Source organism: Leuciscus leuciscus, assembly GCF_965113295.1.
Source record: "Leuciscus leuciscus genome assembly, chromosome: 11".
NCBI lineage: Eukaryota > Metazoa > Chordata > Actinopteri > Cypriniformes > Leuciscidae > Leuciscus > Leuciscus leuciscus.
This window is the reverse complement of record NC_138735.1, coordinates 31966959-31987782: the sequence shown is the minus strand read 5'-3', so window position 1 is coordinate 31987782 and position 20824 is coordinate 31966959. Positions and strand designations below refer to the sequence as shown.

The following is a 20824-nucleotide window of genomic DNA, read 5'->3' as shown; positions in this document are numbered from 1 at the left end:
TGAAGCTCAAGAGACTCAGCCAGCAGGCGCACTGGGTGGAGGGGAACGGGACGGCCGGCGTCATCGAGCGCGGCGGGGAGGAAGACAGTTACATGACCAACCCCAACCTCACCATCAGCGTTCCCATCGCACCCGGAGAGTCAGACGTGGAGTTTCCAGAGGAGGAGGAGGAGGATGAGGAGGACGCGAGCGAGAGCTCGGAAGAAGAGGTGCAAGAAGAAACAAAGCCGGTGAGTAAAGCTAAATCTTGCATACTTACTAGAGGTTTGCTCTGGCTTTAAACTGAAGCCCGAACCCGGCCTGCACTCAAAATCAATTAACTCGTGTCACGGCCGGCTTGCAATATGACCCATACTGGATTCATAACACCCTCCCCCATAGAAAAGGGTTTCTGTTTATGAAAGTATCCCCCATTTGTCACGGCCGGCTTGCAAGCCGACAAAGGAGACAAAGGAGACAACACATTGGATAATGACGAAATGAATAACATTTATTAAAGTAAGAATAATTAAATAGGAAAAAGACGAGACGAAAAGAACACAAACAAACAAATCGGGCATGAAAACGGCACGGATGGGAGAGCGCGCCGTCACAGCTGAAGGGAGCTGATGTAATTGCCGGCATCAGCTCCAACACAGGTGTACTCCTCAGTCATCATGACGTCACTCACCCTAACCCCATCCTGCAACACTGGCAAAGGAAAAAACAAACAACCCACAAATATGACCCATACTGGGTTCATAACACCCGACCCGACCTGACCCGACCATTACGGTTATATTTTAAGCCCGAACCCGGCCTGAACCCGATGTCCGTTTCTCACAGTAAATAACTTCTTTTTTTCTTATTTTTTTTGCAATATGCTGTATTTTATGATTGCTTGCAACGATAATTAAACAAATACATGTACAAACTCCGTTTCACCAAGACACAGCGGTTCCCTCTGCAGTCGGCACACAAGAAGAAAAAAAAGAGAAAAACTGAAAGCACGGACTTACCAATTACGAAACTTTGCTGTGGTTGAACAGGTGAAACAGTCACAAATTCCTCTGGAACTCAAACATTAAACTTCAAAATAAAGTTTGTGCAGTTGCACAACTATTTACACAAATTTTCGGGACCCGTTGGGCTCGGGTTGGGTAGCAGACCTCTAATACTTACCGAGTTGTAGATCAGCTGAGAGTCACTGATGCGAGCTCGACTAACATGACCTGCCAGAACTGACGCTACGCTTGATGTTGTTAACTAAAACTAAAACCATATCCCAGTCTGTCAGTAACGCTCTGTTTAGTTCCTGTCTCTATGAAGCCCCTCCTTCTGAGAAGCACACTGTGCTCTGATTGGTCGGCTGGAGCAGTGTGTCGTGATTGGTCGAGCGCTTCGAGTGTGTTTGGGAAATGTCCCGCCCCTTACCGTAATCGCCAGTTTAACACACTACTAACTAACTCAACCAGGCCCCGCCCCTTTATTCTGCGTATGAATTATTATAATGAGGAATATTGTGTGTTCGTTCCCGGAAGAAACTCAAGACTACAATGGAGGCGTTTCAGGAGTTCAGAAACACTGACACTGATATAGAGAAGAACTGGAGCTTCATCATGCTCAAACAGCAACACTAACACAGTGAAGAAAGATGACTGTGAAAAGGCAGATTAGGTGCTCTTTAAGACTTTTAGTCAGAAGCACATAAGATATCTTTGGGCAGAAGTGTACTGTACATTCTGCTTGGTTCCTGTTATGTTTGGTTTTATATTTACCCATCCGCAAACATTGTGTAAAACAATCAAACTGCAGTCAGTGAGACGTCTATACTCGTCTGCCGTCGGCCAGAACAAACTGCAAAGTGGAATAGACTTCATGTCAATGGTCGAAACGTGAGACTAGATCTATAATATCCTTAAAATGTGGCATTGATGCTCTCATTAATGTTTCATGTGAGGGATTCTGAGCTTAATGGCACAATAATGCAGTTGCATTGACTGAATCTGGTGCTCTTTGGTCACTTTTGACCGAAAAATGTAACATCTGTTTTTTAATCTTTTAATTTCTTCATCGGAATGGAACAAAACTTGGTAAAGGTTTTGCCGCTTGCTATGTGAACACACAAAAAAATCATGGTTTCGAACAGGTTAAATGGTCCAGAAAAAAATTGTCCCACTTGTGCTCCTCGCGGTCAGAAATGAGTGCATTGGAAATGAATGGGAGACTAATTTCCTCTAGTGGAGGCGTATGGTACTGCAGCCAAACACACTCTTACTAAAAGCTCATTTTTTGAGATTTCAGGCTGAACCCAACTTGTTTATATTTATGGCTTTGATTTTCTCTCAACAGTAAAACATGTTTTTGAAAATATATATTTCAAATAAAAATTTTAAATCGAATTTTTGCACATTTTCCATAACAATAAACGTCAAATTCTGTAATGTTTTTAAGTTCACTTTTTAAAACTTTTCACTATTTCACTTTTCCTCACTTCAGCAATAATCTGCCTAGCGTCGTCTTTGAAAAAATATCAAACTTCAGTCTGTGCTTTAAAGCGTTCAAGAATTACGGCAGTTTAAGTTGGAAATGTAATTTTCAGGTCTATGCTCAAAAAGTGAATAAATGGATTATAAATACAGCGTAAATATAATTCAGTACCATAAAATCCCCTAAAAATACAAAATATTAAATAAAAAACGAAACTATAGTACATTCATTTAATTGAAATAAAAAATAAATTAATTTCAGTCATTTTTGACCGACACTGGAAGAGCACCAGAGGGTTAATTTAGTGTCCATTTAATTAACTAAACAAATCCTGCTTCTTAAACTGTTGATAAGTGCTGTAACGGGACAGCGGCGCCAGGATAAAGCACAAATCCCACACTTCAGGTTTCCAGCTGTAACAGACCGTCTCCAGTCCTCTTAGCATTCTCTCCGTCTCTTCCTCCAGGGAAGTCCTTGCATAGAGAGACTAATAAGCATCTATCAGACACACATCAGCTCTCCTTCTGTCTCGACTGTTATGAACGCCCACTCCCAACAGCTATTTTCTCCTGCGTCTTCCTCCAGAGATGTTTTCCCTTGAGGACACCCCCAAAAATGGAGGTCATGTCCACATTTCCCCCACGCTCAGATCTATTAGTTTATTCCGACTGAATCGTGGCCATATGCCTGAGCGAGTGCCTGGAGGTTCAGCATGCATATGTGTTAAATACACATCACAGATGCTTATGAAAGAGGGATTATGAAAGACTTTGCATGAATTCACACACACACACACACACACACACACACACACACACACACACACACACACACACACACACACACACACACACACACACACACACACACACACACACACACACACATATATATATAGATTTATATATATCTATAGTGACAGTAAAGATATTTACAAGGTTACAAAAGTATGAATACTGATGATAATCATAAATGTTTCTTGAGCATCAAATCCTCATATTAGAGTGATTTCTGAAGGATCATGTGACACTGAAGACTGGAGTAATGATGCTGAAAATTCAGCTTTGATCACAGGAATAAATTACACTTTAAAATATATTTAAAAAAGAAAACAGCTGATTTACATTAGAATAATATTTCACATTTTTACAGTATTTTTGATCAAATAAATGCAGCTTTGGTGAGCAGAAGAGAGTTGTTGCAAAAACATAAACAAATTACTGAGCACAAATTTTTTAACGTTTATATATATGTACAAAATACATCTCAAAATCATTAATTTCTTTAGTTCAGCTTTTCACTTAAATTATGTAGATAATATAATTTGAAATGCAAACATCTTTACTAAATGAAATGAAATGTATAATAGAAGATGCTTTATGCTGAATGCAGAGTTACAGTTGCACACAGTGAAGATTACCAGCATGACTCTCGTTGTTATTAAGCAAACAGAGGCTCTTTCCCCACGAGGGCCCCTGGTTCACGCGGGTCCTGATCTCCCAGCATGCTCTCTGCTGGCAGCTTGGCATGTGCAGAATGCTGGCAGTGTGTTTGGAGAATTCCCTCTCATGATGCCGTTGTGTAACAGAAGGACCACCAGCTTTCATGAGTGTCACGTTGCTCTGGGAGTCCACACACACCTGTGCTGCATATATTTCCTTTTTAAATATTTGTAATACTTTGTTTTTTAATATTTCCATTTTCAAATATTTTAATATTTTACATTTTTTAAATATAGTTATTTATATTTCCATTTTAAATTATTATATTTTTTTATATATTTTTTAATTTGTAATATTTCCATTTTTAAATAGTTTTTTTTATGTTTTATATTTTTAATATAATTTTATTATCCATTTTAAATATTTGTAATATTTTTTAAATATAGTTATTTTTTATATTTCCATTTTTTTTATATTTTTTTATATAAATAGCACAATTAAATTTTCCTAATATATATTTCTTATTTTTAAAATATTATAAAAATTGTATATTGTAATATTTCCATTTTAATTGCAATATTTTATAATCATTTTAATATAGTTACATTTTCTAACATTTCATTTTTAAATATTTGTAATAGTTTTTCATATTTATATTTCCATGTTTAAATTCTTTTTATATATATATATATACACACACACACACTATATAACAAAATTACTAAAACTTTAATTAAAATTAAAGTGAAAATGGAAAATACAATATAAATTCTATAATAATAATAATAAAAAAAAAAAATAATAATTTTTTTTTATATATATATATACATTTTTTTTATTATTATTTTTTTTTATTATTATTATTATAGAATTTATATTGTATTTTCCATTTTCACTTTAATTTTAATTAAAGTTTTAGTAATTTTGTTATATAGTGTGTGTGTGTGTATATATATTCGTTTTTATTACATTTTATTGTATATTTTTAGTTATTTTAGTACATACAACTAAATTCAGATGAAATGTTGCTTTGGAAGCTATAGATGAAAAATAGTTTTTTGATATTTTTATTTCCGTTAGTGTTTTTTTTTTTTACAGTGTTTTTTAAGAACTCTTCGACAGCGAATCATTTATTAATCGTCAGATCAATGAGAGTGTGTATGTTTATTCCTGGCGTCCTCTCAGACACACAGCGAGCCGTAGACGAGTGTGTGTTCCTCTCAGACACACAGTGAGCCGTAGACGAGTGTGTGTTCCTCTCAGACACACAGTGAGCCGTAGACGAGTGTGTGTTCCTCTCAGACACACAGCGAGCCGTAGACGAGTGTGTGTTCCTCTCAGACACACAGTGAGCCGTAGACGAGTGTGTGTTCCTCTCAGACACACAGTGAGCCGTAGACGAGTGTGTGTTCCTCTCAGACACACAGTGAGCCGTAGACGAGTGTGTGTTTCCTCTCAGACACACAGTGAGCCGTAGACGAGTGTGTGTTTCCTCTCAGACACACAGTGAGCCGTAGACGAGTGTGTGTTCCTCTCAGACACACAGTGAGCCGTAGACGAGTGTGTGTTTCCTCTCAGACACACAGCGAGCCGTAGACGAGTGTGTGTTCCTCTCAGACACACAGTGAGCCGTAGACGAGTGTGTGTTCCTCTCAGACACACAGTGAGCCGTAGACGAGTGTGTGTTCCTCTCAGACACACAGTGAGCCGTAGACGAGTGTGTGTTCCTCTCAGACACACAGCGAGCCGTAGACGAGTGTGTGTTCCTCTCAGACACACAGTGAGCCGTAGACGAGTGTGTGTTCCTCTCAGACACACAGCGAGCCGTAGACGAGTGTGTGTTCCTCTCAGACACACAGTGAGCCGTAGACGAGTGTGTGTTCCTCTCAGACACACAGCGAGCCGTAGACGAGTGTGTGTTCCTCTCAGACACACAGTGAGCCGTAGACGAGTGTGTGTTCCTCTCAGACACACAGTGAGCCGTAGACGAGTGTGTGTTCCTCTCAGACACACAGTGAGCCGTAGACGAGTGTGTGTTCCTCTCAGACACACAGTGAGCCGTAGACGAGTGTGTGTTCCTCTCAGACACACAGTGAGCCGTAGACGAGTGTGTGTTCCTCTCAGACACACAGCGAGCCGTAGACGAGTGTGTGTTCCTCTCAGACACACAGTGAGCCGTAGACGAGTGTGTGTTCCTCTCAGACACACAGTGAGCCGTAGACGAGTGTGTGTTCCTCTCAGACACACAGTGAGCCGTAGACGAGTGTGTGTTCCTCTCAGACACACAGTGAGCCGTAGACGAGTGTGTGTTTCCTCTCAGACACACAGTGAGCCGTAGACGAGTGTGTGTTCCTCTCAGACACACAGTGAGCCGTAGACGAGTGTGTGTTTCCTCTCAGACACACAGTGAGCCGTAGACGAGTGTGTTCCTCTCAGACACACAGTGAGCCGTAGACGAGTGTGTGTTCCTCTCAGACACACAGTGAGCCGTAGACGAGTGTGTGTTCCTCTCAGACACACAGTGAGCCGTAGACGAGTGTGTGTTTCCTCTCAGACACACAGTGAGCCGTAGACGAGTGTGTTCCTCTCAGACACACAGTGAGCCGTAGACGAGTGTGTGTTCCTCTCAGACACACAGCGAGCCGTAGACGAGTGTGTGTTCCTCTCAGACACACAGTGAGCCGTAGACGAGTGTGTTCCTCTCAGACACACAGTGAGCCGTAGACGAGTGTGTTCCTCTCAGACACACAGTGAGCCGTAGACGAGTGTGTGTTCCTCTCAGACACACAGTGAGCCGTAGACGAGTGTGTTCCTCTCAGACACACAGCGAGCCGTAGACGAGTGTGTGTTCCTCTCAGACACACAGTGAGCCGTAGACGAGTGTGTTCCTCTCAGACACACAGTGAGCCGTAGACGAGTGTGTTCCTCTCAGACACACAGTGAGCCGTAGACGAGTGTGTGTTCCTCTCAGACACACAGTGAGCCGTAGACGAGTGTGTGTTCCTCTCAAACACTGAATCTGGGACACACACCTGTGTGACGAGGGACTTCATGAGCAGCTGATATTTGTTTGGTCTCTTTAATCTTTCACTACACCTGTTCCACCTCATTCTGTCCCTCTACATCTTTTATCTTTTCGTTTACCTGTTCTTTTATCTTTCAGCACACCTGTCGTCTCCCGCACGCTTCTCTCTCTCCATCTTTCTCTTTCCGAACTCTCGTACTATTGTGTGTTTTTCCCTCCTGATTATCAGGGTTTCCCCAAATCTAAACCTGATTGTAGTCTGTCTTCATTCATGCTCTCTCTCTCTCTCTCTCTCTCTCTCTCTCTCTCTCTCTCTCTCTCTCTCTCTCTCTCTCTCTCTCTCTCTCTCTCTCTCTCTCTCTCTCTCTCTCTCTCTCTCTCTCTCTCTCTCTCTGGCGTCATTAATATGATCTGGTTTCTATATAAACACTCCTGTACGGGTGACGCAGACTCACATTATACTGTATATTTGCTTTACAGCAGCATTTGTATTTATGCACTCGTACTGTATGACAACCACTGACTCATTTGTCTCAAGTTATTGTATTCATTTATTTTTAGATATACCAATTTATTTATAGGTTTTTAATGATGATAATATACACTGTTTTTTTTGTTGTTTTTTTTGTTTTGTTTTTGTTTGTTTGCTTGTTTTTTTGGTTTTTTTTTGTAGACATACTAATACTAATATACTTTAGTTATTTATTTTGAGATATATTAATATTTATCTTTTGTTCATTTATTTATAAATATTGTGATAACACACTTTGTTTTTGTTTTTTATTTCTAGACATAATATACAATATTTATTTATTTTGAGATATAATAATACTATTTATTTATTTATGAATATTGTGGTAGTAATATACACTTTGTGTGTTTATTTCTAGACATACTAATACTATTTTTACATTTATTTATTGATTTATTTTGTCATATATTCATATTTATTTATTTTTTGTTAAATATTGTGATATTAAAATACTTACGTTTATTTTTAAACATACTAATATTTATTTATTTATGTATTTATTTATGGATACATTGATAAACATTTTGTTTGTTTGTTTGTTTGTTTGTTTGATTGATGCAAACATACTAATTCTAATATGCATTATTAATTTATTTATAGGTATACTAATATGCATTATTAATTTATTTATAGGTATACTAATATTCATTTATAGATGGATGGACAGACCGACCATCAGTAATATTGATTGATTGATTGATTGATTTATTTCCTCATGGTCATTATTATGGGCTGTTTTGGTGTCCATATAAATATCCTGTAAGAGTGATGCAGACGCCCCTGAGACTCACATTATACTGTAACTTTGCATTTCCTAAAGATTTGCATTTTCCTTTTACAACACTGACTCGTACTGTGTGACACTGACTCGTGTGTGTGTGTGTGTGTGTGTGTGTGTGTGTGTGTGTGTGTGTGTGTTTATGTTTACGAGGAGTGTTCAGGCGGTTGGTTTTTCACAGCACTATAATGTCAGAGAGTCGCCACCGGCTCACAGTCACACCTGAACCCCAGAGACACACACGAGCAGACGTGGAGACACACACACACACACACACACACACACACACACACTCGCACACACTCGCACACACACACTCATACACATGCACACACACACGCACACTCAAACACACTCACACATGCACGCGCATACGCACTCACACATGCACACTCACACACACACACTCGCACACACTCGCACACACTCGCACACACACACACACACACTCAAACACATGCACACACACACACGCACACTCAAACACACTCACACATGCACGCGCATACGGACTCACACATGCACACTCACACACACACACTCGCACACACACACACACACACTCAAACACATGCACACACACACACGCACACTCAAACACACTCACACATGCACGCGCATACGCACTCACACATGCACACTCACACACACACACTCGCACACACTCGCACACACACACACACACTCAAACACATGCACACACACACACGCACACTCAAACACACTCACACATGCACGCGCATACGCACTCACACATGCACACTCACACACACACACTCGCACACACTCGCACACACACACACACACTCAAACACATGCACACACACACACGCACACTCAAACACACTCACACATGCACGCGCATACGGACTCACACATGCACACTCACACACACACACTCGCACACACACACACACACACACACACTCAAACACATGCACACACACACACGCACACTCAAACACACTCACACATGCACGCGCATACGCACTCACACATGCACACTCACACACACACACACACACACACACACTCGCACACACTCGCACACACACACACACACACTCAAACACATGCACACACACACACGCACACTCAAACACACTCACACATGCACGCGCATACGCACTCACACATGCACACTCACACACACACACACACACTCGCACACACTCGCACACACACACACACACACACTCAAACACATGCACACACACACACGCACACTCAAACACACTCACACATGCACGCGCATACGCACTCACACATGCACACTCACACACACACTCGCACACACACACACTCAAACACATGCACACACACACACGCACACTCAAACACACTCACACATGCACGCACACTCGCACACTCGCACACACACACTCATACACATGCACACACACACAGACTGAGTCATCTGACCAATCAGAGTAGACCAATCACAACAGACTGGGTCATCTGACCAATCAGAGCAGAGTAGACCAATCACAACAGACTGGATCATCTGACCAATCAGAGCAGAGCAGCTCTCAGAGAGGCGGGGTTTAGAGAGACTGAATCTGTGATCCAACCGTTTCAGACGCTGTTATAAAAGAGCTGAAGTTCAGTGGATATTATGAGAAAATGTAAGTATTTTTTTGACCTGGGATGCATGTAAACCTGTCGTAGGAGACTCCAAAACAACATTAGGAACATTTAACAATATAATAGTTAAGATTACAGTTAAACTCCTTGTCTAGATTTTGTTTTTAACACTTTCTGAACAGCGTGATTTAGTGTGACACGTTTCAGAGTTTGACCTGAAGAAGAGTTCAGATGAGTCTAATTAGAGCTCGTGTTCGTCAGAAGTTCAGGCTGAGATCAGAAACATATGTGGACGTGTAGGAGTGAGTCTGGCCTGCGGTTCTTCTCTCTCTCTCCGTCAGTCTCTGTGTTTCCAGAGAAGAGCCGAGTGCCTTCTGAGAAACGGCTCGTAGTTCAAACTCAGATGACCCGTTATTTGCTGAATTACACTCGTTTTGTTGTTCGACTCAGTTGCACGTTGCTCTGCTTGTGCCAGATGTGATTCTCGCTTGCAACTTTGTGTTTATTGAGACTTTCTAGAATTACATCACCTGTGTATATTGCATCCTGAAAACTGGGGCCGCACGATTAATCGAAATAAAACCTGAATTGCAAATGCTGAGATTGAATGAAGCGTATATGCTTGCGGCGCTGTGTTCATTTACACACGAGCAGCTCGTGATCGGCCGGGGTTCAGAGCGTCTCGGTTCTCTGTAATCTTCATCTTCATCTTCATCTGCATCTTCATGAGTCGCTGGATATGCAACACATGCCAAACATCTTCACAAACTCATAATGAGAAGCACTTACCAACAGAAGACACGCTTTAAGAGCTCAGCGGCTTTACCAATTACAGTCTGAGGGTTTAACATTTGAAAAGGAAGAAACTAAGAGATATATATACTGTAATTTTACAGTTGTAATGTAAAATTATTATTGTATTTTTCTTAATTATTTTTTACAGTGAAATATTACAATAGTTTTTTTTTTACTTAAATATTTTATTTGATTTATTATTATTTTATAGCCATATTGGTATATAATCATAACATTTTACGAAATCGTGCATCCCTACAACCAGCAAACCGGTTTTTTTGTGTAATATTTCTTATTTTGTTTATACAGGTGTTTATTGTTGTTATTATTATTATTACTACCAATATATTATTATTGTTATTGTTTATTATTATTATTATTAATATTAACTAAAAAATAAAACCATTAAATAATAAAATAAATATTAAATAAAATATTTAATTATTAAATAAAATATTAAGTTATTAAATAAAATATTAGATTAAATAAATATTATATATTAAAATGACTATCAAACAATAATAAAATAAATATTATTATTATTATTTTATAGCCATATTGATATAATCATAAAAAATGTGCCATATTTTGCAACTCTAAACCTGGATTATTTTTATCAGTGTAATGTTTCTTTTTTCATAGCTATTATATATACTGTATGTATATATATATATGTATATATATGTATATATATATATATATATATATATATATATATATATATATATATATATATATATATATATATATATATTATCCATCAAGTCCAACAAACCTGGATTTTTATTTTATTGCAATTTTTTTTAATCAAAAATGCAATTATATTTTTTTTCTCCAAATCATGCATCCCTAATAGAAGCTCTATGGCAATAATGTTCGGCATGGCTCAGACAGACCGACGACAGTCAGACAGAGAGATCGAATCCCAGGTTTGTCCAGTAAACAGGGAATAATGCAGTATGGATCTGTCCCACACACTCGCTCTAATGGCATCATGTGATTGGAGTGTGTTATTGATGTGTTTGCTGTGTGATTGACAGACGCTGCTTCTCGACAGGTGGACGTGAAGGATGGTTTTATTGGTTCTCAAATCAGCGGTGTTATACGGGCCGGTCAGCGAACACACACACACACACACACACACACACACACACACACACACACACACACGCAGCGAGGTCTGATTTCAGGCATGAATGCCACATTGTGGGAGGTTATTTATGGGGCTTTTGTGCAACTCGACCTCCCTCAGTGCTGGGATTCCTCACACGCCGGCGAGAACGGCATTAAACTTGAGTTTGGACGCGTGCGAGAGGAATAAAGCTGCCAGCTAATGTCCCGTCACGCTTCCCGACACTGACAGAACACAGGGATATTGATGATGTCATACTGAGCTCATTACCTGTTTACTGAGTGCTCAGCGAAACCAGATCATATTCCAGTGCGATCACATCAGATCGTCTCGGCCGCTTAACGTGAAAAACGAGCCTGAAGCGTCGGATCCAGACGCTGTAATTGGAGGAAAGCTTCGCTGTGTTTATTGTCGGAGGGATGAATGACAGATGCGTGATTCAGGGAATGACAATTCAAGGATTATGGAAGTGGAAATCAGACGTTAGAATCTGAGGTTCAGACAGAACGGAGAGAACATTAGATTAGACAGAGACTGAATATCACATATCTGCTACTGTCTTCTACTCTTCCCTCTTTTCTCTTTGGAAACACTGATCATATTTCATCCTAAAAGTAAAGCATTTTACATTAAGAAAATGAAGCCCTTTTTTATGACATACTTTTTTCTTTTCTTTTTTTGCATTAAATTATTTTCATGACAATTAAACACTTTTACAACCAAAATGTTTGGTTATTTTTTGTTATTAAATGTTCTAAACAATTGACAGCCCTTTTTAATTAATATATTTTAATTAATTAATAAAAAAATTTTTTAAATCAATTATTAAAGTAGCTCTATTGATCATAATAAATATTTAAGTGTTTTAAGTATTGATCAAAAAGTTGTTTTTAATTTACATTTACATTTAATATACATTTAAAGTAATGTTTGATAATGTGCTTAATATCATGAAAATAATGGTGATATGCAATATATATACTGTGTATATATATGTAGAATATGACCCGAACATACCATTATTATTTTTTGCTATATTTCTTTATTATATTTCTTATTTAGTAGTATAAATATACTATAATCAATTATAGTATATTTAATTTAATGTATTATTATTATTATTTGTATTATTATTATTATTATTATTATTAATAAATAAACAAAAGTGTTAAATAAAAACTAAATAAGAAATAAAAAAAATTAAATATGACCTGGACATGCTCTTGACAGCGTGAGATTCACCCTTGTAAATGATTACACCTTTTTTCATGCTGTGTTATTATAATATTGGGAGTATTACTTAACATTTCTTAATTTTGAAGCTCATTTTGCAGCCATGAATCATCATTTTCTACTTGCTTTTGCAGCTGCATTATAGGAAAGGATGAAATCATCCTCGGCATCAATTTACTGGACACTGTTTTGTTTTTGGTCCATTTTCAAGCATATTCTGTGTGTTGGAGCCACTAAACCTCAGATAAACTAAACCTCAGATCAACTAAACCTCAGATCAACTAAACCTCAGATCAACTAAACCTCAGATCAACTAAACCTCGGATAAACTAAACCTCGGATAAACTAAACCTCGGATAAACTAAACCTCGGATAAACTAAACCTCAGATCAACTAAACCTCAGATCAACTAAACCTCAGATCAACTAAACCTCAGATAAACTAAACCACAGAAGTTCAGTTTTCAGATGTTAGTTCAGATGATCTCAGATGTTTCTCATGCCGTCGGGTGAATCCGTCATCCGGAGGCGAGTTCGGCTGTCTGGTATTACATTTCCTTGGACAATCTCACACACACACACACACACACACACACACACACACACACACACACACACACACACACACACACACACACACACACACACACACACACACACACACACACACACACACACACACACACACACACACACACACACACACACACACACACTCACTCACTCTTCAGCGCTCCACTTAGCATGAGCTTCCTCTAGTTTGAACAGACGTGATGATGGACTGAGTGTGTCACAGTTTGACAAGGAAACCAAGTCGCACCTGGAGACTCGCTCACCCCTGAACAGCAGAATAAATCAGTCTGCAGTCACACACACACACACACACACACACACACACTCACACACACACACACACACACACACACACACACACACACACACACACACACACACACACACACACACGCACACACACATACACAAACACTTACACACACACACACACACACACACACACACACAAACACCCACCCACGCACACACACATTCACCCACGCACACACACATACACAAACACTTACCCACACCCACGCCCACACACACACACACACACACACACCCACGCACACACACACACACCCACCAACGCACACAACACACCCACACACACACACACACATGCAGAATAAAGCAACGATTTTAACACTTATGACTCTGTAATATTAACCTAATATTTCTGCATGGTCTTGTATTTTTTGTATTTTTATATAATCTGCCTTTTTTAGATCCATCCATCCATCTGATATACGTTTATAAAATGTTATGCACATACACAGACTAATATTTATTTATTTACATTTATTTGTTTGTATATTTATATCTAGACATACTAAAATACTCTCTGTTTGTACATTTATTTAATTTATAAATAAACAACTTTCACAGTTTCACCCCAAATCATGGAAGATGGAGGGTTTCCACGATTATGCAAAATGGAAATATCAGAAAATTTGAAAAAGATTTTTTCCCAGGCCTATATATTGTCATATCTATACATTTGTGTTGTCATGCTCTTCTCTATAGGCTTGATCCTGCAGGTTCAGCGCGTGAGTTAGTCAAACCTGTTCACGAATCTGTCCGAATGAGTCATTTATAAATCTGAAACACAATGAGATTTTTGGTTTTAATTCTCCAGGAATCATGAATGATTGCAGAGGTGAAAAAAATATCATAAGTAAATTCATCGCTCCAGTGATCTGATTGGCTCTGGTGATTTTCAGAGCGATGAGACCAGCCTATCAGAGGGCAGCACCATCGACCTCCGGAAGCCCGGCGAGGAAGAGGACGAATACTCCGAGATGGCAGAAGAAACCATGGATCCGGAAAACTGCTTTCCTGATCGTGCGTAATCCCACACGACACTCACAGAGACACTCTCTACGCTCCTTACACACTGAGTCCCGAATCTCCACGCGACACTCACAGAGACACTCTCTACGCTCCTTACACACTGAGTCCCGAATCTCCACGCGACACTCACAGAGACACTCTCTACGCTCCTTACACACTGAGTCCCGAATCTCCACACGACACTCACAGAGACACTCTCTACGCTCCTTACACACTGAGTCCCGAATCTCCACACGACACTCACAGAGACACTCTCTACGCTCCTTACACACTGAGTCCCGAATCTCCACGCGACACTCACAGAGACACTCTCTACGCTCCTTACACACTGAGTCCCGAATCTCCACACGACACTCACAGAGACACTCTCTACGCTCCTTACACACTGAGTCCCGAATCTCCACATGACACTCACAGAGACACTCTCTACGCTCCTTACACACTGAGTCCCGAATCTCCACACGACACTCACAGAGACACTCTTTACGCTCCTTACACACTGAGTCCCGAATCTCCACGCGACACTCACAGAGACACTCTCTACGCTCCTTACACACTGAGTCCCGAATCTCCACGCGACACTCACAGAGACACTCTCTACGCTCCTTACACACTGAGTCCCGAATCTCCACACGACACTCACAGAGACACTCTCTACGCTCCTTACACACTGAGTCCCGAATCTCCACGCGACACTCACAGAGACACTCTCTACGCTCCTTACACACTGAGTCCCGAATCTCCACGCGACACTCACAGAGACACTCTCTACGCTCCTTACACACTGAGTCCCGAATCTCCACACGACACTCACAGAGACACTCTCTACGCTCCTTACACACTGAGTCCCGAATCTCCACGCGACACTCACAGAGACACTCTCTACGCTCCTTACACACTGAGTCCCGAATCTCCACATGACACTCACAGAGACACTCTCTACGCTCCTTACACACTGAGTCCCGAATCTCCACGCGACACTCACAGAGACACTCTCTACGCTCCTTACACACTGAGTCCCGAATCTCCACGCAACACTCACAGAGACACTCTCTACGCTCCTTACACACTGAGTCCCGAATCTCCACACGACACTCACAGAGACACTCTCTACGCTCCTTACACACTGAGTCCCGAATCTCCACACGACACTCACAGAGACACTCTCTACGCTCCTTACACACTGAGTCCCGAATCTCCACATGACACTCACAGAGACACTCTCTACGCTCCTTACACACTGAGTCCCGAATCTCCACACGACACTCACAGAGACACTCTCTACGCTCCTTACACACTGAGTCCCGAATCTCCACACGACACTCACAGAGACACTCTCTACGCTCCTTACACACTGAGTCCCGAATCTCCACATGACACTCACAGAGACACTCTCTACGCTCCTTACACACTGAGTCCCGAATCTCCACGCAACACTCACAGAGACACTCTCTACGCTCCTTACACACTGAGTCCCGAATCTCCACACGACACTCACAGAGACACTCTCTACGCTCCTTACACACTGAGTCCCGAATCTCCACATGACACTCACAGAGACACTCTCTACGCTCCTTACACACTGAGTCCCGAATCTCCACACGACACTCACAGAGACACTCTCTACGCTCCTTACACACTGAGTCCCGAATCTCCACACGACACTCACAGAGACACTCTCTACGCTCCTTACACACTGAGTCCCGAATCTCCACATGACACTCACAGAGACACTCTCTACGCTCCTTACACACTGAGTCCCGAATCTCCACACGACACTCACAGAGACACTCTCTACGCTCCTTACACACTGAGTCCCGAATCTCCACATGACACTCACAGAGACACTCTCTACGCTCCTTACACACTGAGTCCCGAATCTCCACGCGACACTCACAGAGACACTCTCTACGCTCCTTACACACTGAGTCCCGAATCTCCACGCGACACTCACAGAGACACTCTCTACGCTCCTTACACACTGAGTCCCGAATCTCCACATGACACTCACAGAGACACTCTCTACGCTCCTTACACACTGAGTCCCGAATCTCCACACGACACTCACAGAGACACTCTCTACGCTCCTTACACACTGAGTCCCGAATCTCCACACGACACTCACAGAGACACTCTCTACGCTCCTTACACACTGAGTCCCGAATCTCCACGCGACACTCACAGAGACACTCTCTACGCTCCTTACACACTGAGTCCCGAATCTCCACGCGACACTCACAGAGACACTCTCTACGCTCCTTACACACTGAGTCCCGAATCTCCACGCGACACTCACAGAGACACTCTCTACGCTCCTTACACACTGAGTCCCGAATCTCCACGCAACACTCACAGAGACACTCTCTACGCTCCTTACACACTGAGTCCCGAATCTCCACACGACACTCACAGAGACACTCTCTACGCTCCTTACACACTGAGTCCCGAATCTCCACATGACACTCACAGAGACACTCTCTACGCTCCTTACACACTGAGTCCCGAATCTCCACACGACACTCACAGAGACACTCTTTACGCTCCTTAAACACTGAGTCCCGAATCTCCACACGACACTCACAGAGACACTCTCTACGCTCCTTACACACTGAGTCCCGAATCTCCACACGACACTCACAGAGACACTCTCTACGCTCCTTACACACTGAGTCCCGAATCTCCACACGACACTCACAGAGACACTCTCTACGCTCCTTACACACTGAGTCCCGAATCTCCACACGACACTCACAGAGACACTCTCTACGCTCCTTACACACTGAGTCCCGAATCTTCACGCGTTAAAATATAAATACGACCTCATGTTGTGTCAATCCCGTTTACACACTGCCTCCCAAACATTCATCCGTCATAAAGAAATTCGGATCGGGTTCAATTTCCGGTGTTTTCCGCATCCGTACAGCGTTCTGAGAGGTGTGTGTGTGTGTGTGGACAGTTCAGAGACACCGAATGACCAATACGAAAAAACGCACGAAATTTCGGACTCCGTGTGTAAGGAGCTTTACTCTTATGATGACGAATAGCTCGATTCATTCTCAAATCATTCAGCATTAAAGTAAAGTAAAGCGCAGAAGGTTATAGAAGTAAAAATCACATTCATTTTCTCCATCTTCTCCTCACACACACACAAACAACACAAAGCATTGAATGACACAAACAACATGCACTTTTCCAGATTTTCTAATGTTTTTGGTTTGAATCAAATTGATTTGATTTGTGGATCCGAATGTTTTGAAAATGAATGGGTAAAAAACTTCACTATTCACTATTCCTCATCACGGAAACAGTTTTAGTTAATAAAGGGTTCGTTCACCCACTAATGAAAACTCTGTCAGTAATTCCTCTCCCTCATGTTGTTCTTCAGAACACAAATGAAGATATTTCTGAGTAAATCTGAGAGCTGTCTCACTCCTCCATAGGCTTCTCTGTGATCGAGATCTGCCATCCCAGAAGAGTTAGTAAAGACATCGTTAAAATAGTCAGAACGGAGGCTCACTATTGGCCAGTATCACACGCATCACATGACCAGCGTCGGCCAATAGTGAGCCTCCGTTCTGACGTACAACCCAGAAGCGCTGCGCTGTTACACTACGTCGACTCACTCAGAGAAACACAGAAGAACATCAAGAGTTGAAGAAAGTCGTTATTTTGCGCACAGAAAGTATTCTCGTGGCTTGATGAACTTAAAGGTATAGCGGAGGATGTTTTACTTCCTGGTGGGTAGTCTAAACTATTGGTCCTCCTAATTGTCAATCATTCTGGTGAATCAATCAAACTTTTCAAAAAGTGGAGAGGGCGGGTCTTATCTAAAATTTGGAAAGATCCTCCACTATACCTTTAAGGTTGAGCCGCTGGAGTCACTTGGACTATTTTAACGATGTCTTTACTAACTTTTCTGGGATGGCAGATCTCGATTACAGAGAAGCCTATGGAGGAGTGATCCAGCTCTCAGGTTTACTCAGAAATATCTTCATTTGTGTTCTGAAGAACAACATGAGGGAGAGTAATTACTGACGGAGTTTTCATTAGTGGGTGAACGAACCCTTTAAAGTACGAGAGATCTCCAGTATCACGCCGCTGGAATCAGTGTTTTCTGATCCTCCTGTTTACTCTCGTTCTGAAGCGCAGGTGATTTGACAGAAAACATTAACCAATGAACTGACCTTTAAAAGGGCAATGGGGCATTAAATTGGATGTCCTGTGTCAGCATAGATTTGAAGAGGCCCGTCAGAGACGAAATGGTCCTGTGTTAATTTGATGATGACTGACTCTCTATATTTAATTTTGTTGAATGCATCGACCCGCCGGTTCAGTCAGATTCACCCGACATGCTGAAACGCTGACTCTCCACTCGTAGTGTCTGACTCTAATAGTTTCATACGATTAAACATCAGTTATTGATCTTAATTGTAAGTCATGAAATTGAAGGGCGGCTCTTGGTGTCGAAATAAGACAATTGAAATCTTAATTATTAACATTTGCATCTTTATCCAAATGAAGAAATTCCTCTAAAGAAGGCAATAAAACGAGAAGTGCTAGTAATATAAAGTCATATTAAGTGCTAATTGTTCATGCAATTAGTTTTGAACATGATATTTTGCACACTGGTTAGTAAAGAAGGTTCTTAACTCACTTTAAACAACACTTTATGCCAAAACGGTTCTATATAAGGAGAAATGTCTTAAATGATTGCATAATACTTTCATGTTGTTGTTTTTTAAATTTTTTTTTTTATGATTTGAATCTAAATCCATAAAATGATCCCATGTTGGGAATCCCTCAATACGAGCCGCCGGAGGAAACTGTTAAAGGTTCCAAATGGAATCTTTAATTCTACTCGCAAATTTCCCTCCAAATTTGAAAATAAGACATTAAAAGAGGCGAATCATCTTGTGTGTGTGTGTGTGTGTGTGTGTGTGTGTGTGTGTGTGGTTACACAACCGCCTCAAATCTGCACTTTATAAGCTGTCGACTTTATTTCCGTACGGTGGAAAACAGTGGGATTGCTTGTCGGGACAGCCCATAAACTGCTGTCTCTTTTAAGGAGTGAGTGATTTATGGGAAATGAGCTGCCATGCAATTCTCAGATGACAGGACACATCCCAGGGTTTCGTTTGAGGCCAGATCGGATTTCTCACCTATAAATCGAATAACGGCACACTTTCACATGACTGAATTGAATCAGTGCACAGCTCTCTGCCGGAGAAGTGAAGAGGGCAGACTCACACATTACAGAGGGAAATCACTGAGGAGAACGTGGCTTTATTGCCCAAATAATGCAATAAACACTTTCTAGTTAGAAGAGAAATTAATGCATTTTGCATTTTACAATTTTAATGCATTTTAGAAATTAACGATTTTATTGCATGATTTAACATACCATATTTTCCTGAAAAATAAGTCACTATTTTATATTTTATCAACAAAACATGCAACATATTAATACTAATATTTTTATTTCTTTATAGATACTAATATACATTTACTGATATACATTAACTTTCTTTATGCACATAATTTTTGCACATTTTTATTTGTTTGTTTGTTTGTTTGTTTGTTTATAGGCATACTAACACAAATAAACATGCAAATACTAATATGAATATTATTTATTTATTTATTTATTTCATTTATAGACATACCAATACTAATAAACATTATTTGTTTGTTTGTTTATTGCCTAAAACAAACCTATAAATCGAATAACGGCACACTTTCACATGACTGAATTGAATCAGAAGTGAAGAGGGCAGATTCACACATTACAAAGGGAAATCACGAAGCAGAATGTGTCTTTATTGGCCAAAAAATGTGAACAAGTGCAATGCAATAAACACTTTCTAGTTAAAGAAAAAAAAAATGCATTTTACATTTTGCAATTGTAATGCTTTTAGAAATTAATG

At 40.6% G+C, this 20824-nt stretch overlaps 1 protein-coding gene across 2 annotated transcripts in view; it reads left to right on the top strand.

The window, feature by feature from the left end:
• Nucleotides 1-20824, top strand: part of scn5lab (sodium channel, voltage gated, type V-like, alpha b) — a 167616-nt gene that overhangs the window by 118290 nt on the left and 28502 nt on the right. For both annotated transcript variants that reach the window (XM_082183416.1, XM_082183415.1), the window contains exons 17-18: nucleotides 1-230; nucleotides 14771-14891. The exon at nucleotides 1-230 is cut by the window's left edge and continues 208 nt beyond it. In XM_082183416.1, the coding sequence (XP_082039542.1) occupies nucleotides 1-230; nucleotides 14771-14891 (351 nt within the window). The remainder of the gene's footprint in view (nucleotides 231-14770; nucleotides 14892-20824) is intronic.